Here is a 7945-nt window from a genome sequence, read left to right as displayed (position 1 = left end):
CCGCCTCCTCATGCTGCTGCCAGGTCCACAGTCTCTCATGGGTCCCTGTACGGCCTCCCATTGCTGCTGTCTCCATCGCCACACTCTGCCATGTGCCACTTTCAGGTCTCCTCACACACTGCTGGTGTGTTCCATTTTTTGTCATAGGGTGCTGGCAGATTACGGGCCTCCCATTGCTGCTGCCAGGCCTGTAATCTGCCATGGGCCCCCGTACCGCCTGGTCACGCTGCTGCTGGGTCCACAGTGTGACATGGGTCCTTGTACCGCCTCCCATTGCTCCCACTGCATGTGCCACTTTCAGGTCTCCTCACACTCCTGCTGGTTTCCATTTTGTCATAGGTTGCTGTATGGCCTCCCATTGCTGCTGCCTCCACCGCCACACTGTGGCTCCAAACACTGGTTTTGGCCCCGTGACTGGCCAAATGAGTGAAGTGTGCGGTGATTCTAAGATCGACGGCACTCATCTGCATGTCATACTGACTGACAGTATTATTTCTCTTCCCCAGCAGACTCCAAGGGCATTTAAATTAAAGGTACAGTGTTCTGCACTAATATTAAGTCTCTCTGAAGCCTAGAAACACCCTTTTTTAAGTTAAATTCACAGCGAATTTATTCGACTCGAATCGAATATTGTCCACAAATTCGCCGAATCAGTCGAATCAAATTTTTCATTTCTTCGCTCATCTCTAATTGTCATAATTAACATGTATAATATATTAATAGAAAATGCTTTCAGTGTGAGACTCTGGGGAAATGACATCTTATTCCAGGTACTGATCTTATCCGCCTTCCTTTAGTTGTGATGAGTTTCTCCTGAAGATCAGAGATCGTTCAATATATACCGAACAACGATCCTCCCAACTGAGGGAACAGATCTCATCACCTCCTTCACACTCCACGTAGAAAAAAAGATGTTTTACTATCTGAAGGAAACGTCTATAACTGTCATTGGATCAACTTTCTAATTGCTTCATTCAAATCTCGCGCCGGAATTCTATGTGACGTCACAGACAATCCGCCCTCTTACCACCAAATCCGATACGGAGAACCGACCGCATCCATTTACCGGTTTATCTGGGAAGATCGATCAACCCTTCCATTCATTCCAGGCTCTGATATCAGCCAAAAATCGTAACATAGCAAATATTCATATAAAGCGCATTTATTAAGATTTGTTTGTTTTATCACTCAAAACCCTCATAATACAAAATCCGACAATATATATAAAACAAGAGCCAATGTTTGCCCAGCTGATGGTCTGAGTCGTGTCTTCCTACGATTTAAGTTGGGTGGATGATGGTGTATATATGTCCCATAGTTAGACTCCCATGAATGTATGACAAAAGTGAGACAAATGACCGGGATGTGTGTCAGTAATAACTGGAAGCAGATGAGCCCTAAACAAGTGTGTCCAGAAGTCCCCATCCTGACAATGTCCCCCATCCCCCAGTATACTGACAATGTCCCTCAGCCCCCAGCAGCATCCCCCTGTATACTGACAATGTCCCCCAGCCCCCAGCAGCATCCCCCTGTATACTGACAATGTCACCCATCCCCCAGCAGCATCCCCCTGTATACTGACAATGTCACCCCTCCCCCAGCAGCATCCCCCTGTATACTGACAATGTCCCCCAGCCCCCAGCAGCATCCCCCTGTATACTGACAATGTCCCCCAGCCCCCAGCAGCATCCCCCTGTATACTGACAATGTCCCCCATCCCCCAGCAGCATCCCCCTGTATACTGACAATGTCCCCCATCCCCCAGCAGCATCCCCCTGTATACTGACAATGTCCCCCCTCCCCCAGCAGCATCCCCCTGTATACTGACAATGTCCCCCCTCCCCCAGCAGCATCCCCCTGTATACTGACAATGTCCCCCCTCCCCCAGCAGCATCCCCCTGTATACTGACAATGTCCCCCCTCCCCCAGCAGCATCCCCCTGTATACACGTCTCCAGACATGAGCCTGCTCTGTGCATAGTCCTACATATGTCATCAAACACAAAGCGAACCTGTCCCCCCCATGACCCCTATAGATCTATATTCCTGGATTCTATAGGATCGCCCTCCATAGGATGGGAAATACTGACTTCTGTATCGGGGAAGATATACAATGCGATCGGGCGGTTTATTTTCCGGCTCCCACTAGCAGACAATATTTAATGTACAATTGAGAACCTTTACATCTCCAAGAGGGAAAACATCAGAAACTCCGGAATAAGGGGAATGTGGGGCTCGGATGGATTTCTTGTACCTAGAATACATCTTCAGATTTACACCTTCCAATCAGATTGTACAACAATGACCGATGTCATGACCCATGGAAGGCCGGCCATACATTGTACAACATTCCTGTAGATTCCCCCAAACCAGGTGCCCTCCAATGTGTATCCAATGAGGGAGGCCCTTGTACTACAGAATGACGAATGTCCAGTGTAAGTGTGACGTGTGGGGGACCTCTAGCGGCAATACAATGTGATGACAGCTCAGTGATTGGAATGGTGGGCGGCTCTTAGAAGAGCCTTTGTGTCCTTGTTGGGATGATGGGGGCGGGGGGATTACTTGGCGCTGGTGTACTTGGTGACGGCCTTGGTGCCCTCGGAGACGGCGTGCTTGGCCAGCTCTCCGGGCAGGAGGAGGCGGACGGCAGTCTGGATCTCCCGGGAGGTGATGGTGGAGCGCTTGTTGTAATGAGCCAGGCGGGAAGCTTCACCGGCGATGCGCTCGAAGATGTCATTGACGAAGGAGTTCATGATGCTCATGGCCTTGGACGAGATGCCGGTGTCGGGGTGGACCTGCTTGAGCACCTTGTACACGTAGATGGCATAACTCTCCTTCCTAGTCTTCCTCCGCTTCTTGCCGTCCTTCTTCTGGGTCTTGGTCACGGCTTTCTTGGAGCCCTTCTTGGGCGCCGGCGCAGACTTGGCTGGTTCAGGCATGATCAGGGTTCACCACTGCTTGGCTGGCTGCGGGGAAAGTGTGCTGGAGCCGCCCTCATGTGCTGCTTTTATAAGCGGCCTAAGCAAAGGAGTCTCATCCCTCCTCACTCTTCTATTGGAGGACTCAGTCAGGTGATGGATGATGACGTCATGCTTTCTTTTCTCAGTTACAGATTGGTGTAGAAATAAGTCTGACCGCTATTAGCTGAATTCTAAAGCAACCAATCCCAGCGTGTGACGTCAGAGCATGGAGTGTATAAAGGAGAGGGAGCGGCTGCTGGGCCCTATCTGTGTGTGATTCGTCAGTCATCCAATCATGTCTGGTCGCGGCAAACAAGGAGGCAAGGCTCGGGCTAAGGCCAAGACCCGATCGTCCCGGGCCGGTCTGCAGTTCCCCGTCGGTCGTGTTCACCGTCTGCTCCGGAAGGGCAACTATGCCGAGCGGGTCGGGGCCGGAGCTCCCGTCTATCTGGCCGCCGTCCTGGAGTATCTGACGGCTGAGATCCTGGAGCTGGCCGGCAACGCCGCCCGAGACAACAAGAAGACCCGCATCATCCCCCGACACCTCCAGCTGGCTGTCCGCAACGACGAGGAGCTCAACAAGCTGCTGGGCGGCGTCACCATCGCCCAGGGAGGAGTCCTGCCCAACATCCAGGCCGTGCTGCTGCCCAAGAAGACCGAGAGCCACAAGGCCGCCAAGAGCAAGTAATCCCCCCACAGGATTCCCTTCTATCCGCCAACACAACGGCTCTTCTCAGAGCCCCCCACATCTCCATACAAAGGGCGGACATACGGCTTCTATGGACACCAATCCCACACTCCTCTCTATCTCCCGGGGAGGTGATAGGACACCAAGTCCTGGGGAGGGATGACCCCCCTCAAGTCTAATATCCTGACATCACGTGATTGGACAATCCATCTATGTAGAGAACATTATAAATGTTACATTTCATTATGATGACAATTATGAAGGTTCATACAATTAATAATACAAATGATTTCAGTGTGAGATTCCAGGAAATGGACATCGGAGTCCGGGGACTGATCTCCACCTTTCACTTGTGAGGAGTTTCTCCTGAAGATCTGAGATCGTTCAATATATACCGAACAACGATCCTCCCGACTGAGGGAACAGATCTCATCAAACTCCGAGAAGAAACAAATGTTTTATTATCTGAAGGAATCGCCCAGAACTGTCTGTTGGCTCCACTTTGGAATTCAGCTTTCCCTCTCATAATACAAAAGCCGGATACATTTCTATGGATTTATCGTAAGGAAAACATTACTGGATGATGAAGGAACCGCCCACAGCTGTGATTGGCTCAGAGTTCAAACTGTCATCAAATTCTTCCCGCCGGAATTGTCTGGATCGTTACAAATATTCCGCCCGATTATACCGCCAAATCCGAGCCGGAGAACAAAGGAGATCGTCAGATGAGACATTTATCCGAGAAATATCATCGCTCTCATTCCAAGTAGATGTATTGATTAGTCAGGAATGTCTACAGATGGATGTCGGTGATTACTGAGTCATGTCAATCCTTGTTCTGTTATCTCTGTCCCCAGGATCCTCTATATCCAATGTGTTTGCGGACTAAATCACAATGACTAGAAATGAATTCTGATGATTACTTCCATAAATTGTCTTGTATCCATTCTCAGAATCCAGGATTCCCCTCCCCCAACATACAGAACATGAGTGAGATAGATCTCTACCTTTCTATATGATGGGAATAAAGTATTGTACGATTCTTCATCAGATATATGTATTTGTCCTTCCGTCAGACTTTTAGCAATTACAAATCCCCCCCCCCCCCCCATATCACATCCAGAATATTGAAATATGTACAATGAATCGACAGAGGAAATATTACATATCTGAAGAATCAAATGTGTTTCTCTTTGTATGAACATCCATTAACCCTTTCATTATTCGGGGCTGATTGGCCACAATCGTTACAAGCGCATTGCGATCACCGACATGTTTGTCACTCAGACCTTAGAATGCAAAATCCGGCATTCCGAACCAGATCCATCCCGATTACTGATCACACACTATAATCAGGTGATTGGACAGATTCATTGGTGGAACTGCAGAATTATATCTCTATACATGACGTCATCCTGTTATATAGAATGACTAACGGATAGTTTAATCCCCCCCTGGAATGAGCGGCAATCCTTCTCCCCCCAGGAGGAGCAGATAGAACCCTGGAGATGATCAATCAATAGCCCTTTGTATGAGAAGGTGGGCGGCCCTGAGAAGGGCCTTTGTGACGATGAAGGGGAGGCAATTGTGAGGATTTATCCTCCGAATCCGTAGAGAGTGCGTCCCTGTCGTTTGAGAGCATAGACGACATCCATGGCGGTGACGGTCTTCCTCTTGGCGTGCTCGGTGTAGGTGACGGCATCGCGGATGACATTCTCCAGGAAGACTTTCAGCACTCCGCGGGTCTCCTCATAGATGAGGCCGGAGATGCGCTTGACTCCCCCTCTGCGGGCCAAACGTCGGATGGCGGGTTTGGTGATGCCCTGGATGTTATCCCGGAGCACCTTCCTGTGGCGCTTGGCGCCGCCTTTCCCCAGACCCTTCCCTCCTTTACCGCGACCAGACATGACGATTCTTCTTTGCTGCAAACACCGACTGAGCTCTGGGCTGGGCCCGCCTTCCTTTTATACAGCCTGAGCGGACCTGATGGGAACCCTCCTGGGAAGAGGCGGAGTCACACTCATTCTTTACACGCAATACAATTGGATTCATTTAGAAACTTTCTCCAAGTTCCGCCCTTTCAGATCCCTTAATGACAATAGAAATCCATCTCCAGAAGAGAAATCTCTTCATTCTTCTCAATGGTTTTCTATTTCTTCCTCGGAGATTACACAGAAACATTCATCTTTCACATTTCAGAACACAAACCATCATCACCAGTTACTTTTCTTTATAATAATGTCAAATGTATAAAATATTACTGTGAAAAGGAAAACATATACTGATAATCCACGTGTCTGTTTATAAATCCAGCGGACCTGATGGGAGATGGAAGAAAATGGGCGGGGCCACAGCAATGCAGTCCTCTGCAGAGAATATCACTTAGAAATTTGTAAACATTTTGCTGATTTCTAGCTACAACGAGGAAACCGATTTGGTTCTTCAGACGTTATATTATTTCTACCGATTCATTGTACATATTTATCTGGCAGTGTCATGATTAGAGATGAGCGAATCGAACATGACGAAGTGGAATTTGTTTCGAAGATTAGGAAAAATTTGATTTGCGCCGAATTTGAAAATTAGCAAACTTCGGATGCACGAATCGAATTTTCCCAAAAATGGCGGCGACATGTGTGGCGACGGAGCGGGGATCTCTGGGAAGGCGCGCAGACAAGGCGCGCTGACCCATAATGCATTCATTCATGACATGTGATTGCATTAGCCAATCAGCAGCCAGCCAGCCAGCACTGTGTAATGGTGGAGCTATAAATCGCGGCCATCTTAGAATTCTCCATTAGCCTCCGGTCATTCAAGAGAGACAGACCTGTCTGTATTAGGGACAGAGTTAGGGCCACAGAGACTTTAGGGCCACAGAATCGTTACTCAGGGACACAGAATCGTTACTCAGGGACACAGAATCGTTACTCAGGGACACAGAATCGTTACTTTCTGCTTCACAACCACTATTGAATTAAAGAGTATGTCAGACAACATGCAGAGGAGTGGCAGAGGAGGCAATGTTTTAGGAGCGAGCAGACGTGGCAGCAGAGGAAGGGGTCGAGGCAGCACTAGTCGCAGCCAGAAGCCAGTGCTCCCGGTGTCATCCAGCGGTCGTGTCTCCACCGACAACCCTGCCGTCATCGATTGGTTGACTCGGTCGTCTTCCTCTTCCCAGGTCACCTCTGACACCTACAGCCAACGGTCGGTGGGTACATCAGACACAACCGTTAGTTGGCATGGCCCGGGAGCAAGCCCACTGAAATCACGTGTCCTCTACCTGCCCCTGTCCTTTGGTGTTACCTCACCAAGCGAAGTATCGCATGCTGTGGGCTCAGCCCCACTGTACAGTGAGGAAGAGCTAACAGCGGGCGGTCAGGAACGGGGGGAGACATCCGCCTCTTCAGCAGCCAGGCGAAGAAGTACTGGCGAGGAGAGTGGCTCGGTAGCCGGTCTAGAGACAGGTCTGTCTCCTGACCCACACACAGCCGAGGGGGCTAGTAGTGACGCGGAGACCCTAATTGATGATGATGAGGCTGATCGCACTTGGCAGCCTCGTCGTCATCAGGCTATTGCTTCCGCATCATCAGGAGAAGAGGGTGCCAGCTTGCCAGCGAGCAAAACAGTCGGTGGGTTGCCCAGGAGGCAGCAGTGTCAGTGGAGGCAAAAGGCCATGGAGTAGAGCACCAGCTCCACTGCAGCCTACCACCACGGCCAGTAGTGGTGCCGGTGTGCACGGAGGAAGTAGCAGTCAGCCAGTGAGGAGTAGCGGGGGCAAAGATTCCTACTCGGCGGTGTGGCAATTTTTCGTCAAGCCGCCCGAGGAAGTAAACGTAGCCGTAAGTCAACTATGTGGCCAGAAAGTCAAGCGTGGCCAGGGGGCCCATGTTGGGACTACAGCGTAGCGTCAGCATATGCAGCGTCGCCATTCGGTGGCCTGGGAAAACCGTGATAAAGATACGGCGGTTCTGCCTGCCCCAGCCCCCGCTCCATCACCCGCTCCGTTACTTGCTCCGTCACCCGACGTCAATCGCCCTCTATCAGCCAGTCAAGGCTCCAACACCTCTGCTGAGGGGAGTTGTCGCTCGTTGGCATCTTCCGCTCGTTCAGATGCTCCTTCTCCTGCTACTCCTCTTCACGGATTCCGTCAGCAGTCTTTCTTGGAATCCGTTTCCAAGAGACAACAGTTTGCGAGCACGCACCCGACGGTGCATAAGCTGAACGTCCTCCTGTCCAAGTTGCTGGTGCTGCAGTCCCTCCCTTTCCAAGTGGTGGACTCAGCACCTTTCCGAGAAATG

At 50.3% G+C, this 7945-nt stretch overlaps 3 protein-coding genes across 3 annotated transcripts; 1 reads left to right on the top strand and 2 right to left on the bottom strand.

The window, feature by feature from the left end:
* Window positions 1-1945: 1945 nt before the first annotated feature.
* LOC149444869 (histone H2B 1.1) lies at window positions 1946-2995 on the bottom strand. Its single transcript, XM_089654493.1, has one exon. The coding sequence runs from the start codon at window positions 2936-2938 to the stop codon at window positions 2558-2560; it is 381 nt and encodes a 126-aa protein (XP_089510619.1). The 5' UTR covers window positions 2939-2995; the 3' UTR covers window positions 1946-2557.
* A 224-nt stretch (window positions 2996-3219) lies between these two features.
* LOC149444868 (histone H2A type 2-B) lies at window positions 3220-3705 on the top strand. Its single transcript, XM_089654489.1, has one exon. It carries the CDS (start codon window positions 3255-3257, stop codon window positions 3645-3647), a length of 393 nt encoding a protein of 130 aa, XP_089510615.1. The 5' UTR covers window positions 3220-3254; the 3' UTR covers window positions 3648-3705.
* A 1537-nt stretch (window positions 3706-5242) lies between these two features.
* LOC149444867 (histone H4) lies at window positions 5243-5554 on the bottom strand. The gene has a single exon (XM_089654455.1). The coding sequence runs from the start codon at window positions 5552-5554 to the stop codon at window positions 5243-5245; it is 312 nt and encodes a 103-aa protein (XP_089510581.1).
* Window positions 5555-7945: the final 2391 nt, after the last annotated feature.

The sequence above is a fragment of the Staurois parvus genome, unplaced genomic scaffold, assembly GCF_062004578.1.
Source record: "Staurois parvus isolate SC_StPar_1 unplaced genomic scaffold, SC_StPar_1.0 ptg000769l, whole genome shotgun sequence".
NCBI lineage: Eukaryota > Metazoa > Chordata > Amphibia > Anura > Ranidae > Staurois > Staurois parvus.
The sequence above is the reverse complement of the archived record's forward strand: the minus strand, read 5'-3'. Positions and strand labels throughout refer to the sequence as shown.

Excerpts from the sequence above, each read along its gene's own strand:
- LOC149444867 (XM_089654455.1), bottom strand. The coding sequence starts at position 5,554 with ATGTCTGGTCGCGGTAAAGGAGGGAAGGGTCTGGGGAAAGGCGGCGCC.
- LOC149444869 (XM_089654493.1), bottom strand. The coding sequence starts at position 2,938 with ATGCCTGAACCAGCCAAGTCTGCGCCGGCGCCCAAGAAGGGCTCCAAG.
- LOC149444868 (XM_089654489.1), top strand. The coding sequence starts at position 3,255 with ATGTCTGGTCGCGGCAAACAAGGAGGCAAGGCTCGGGCTAAGGCCAAG.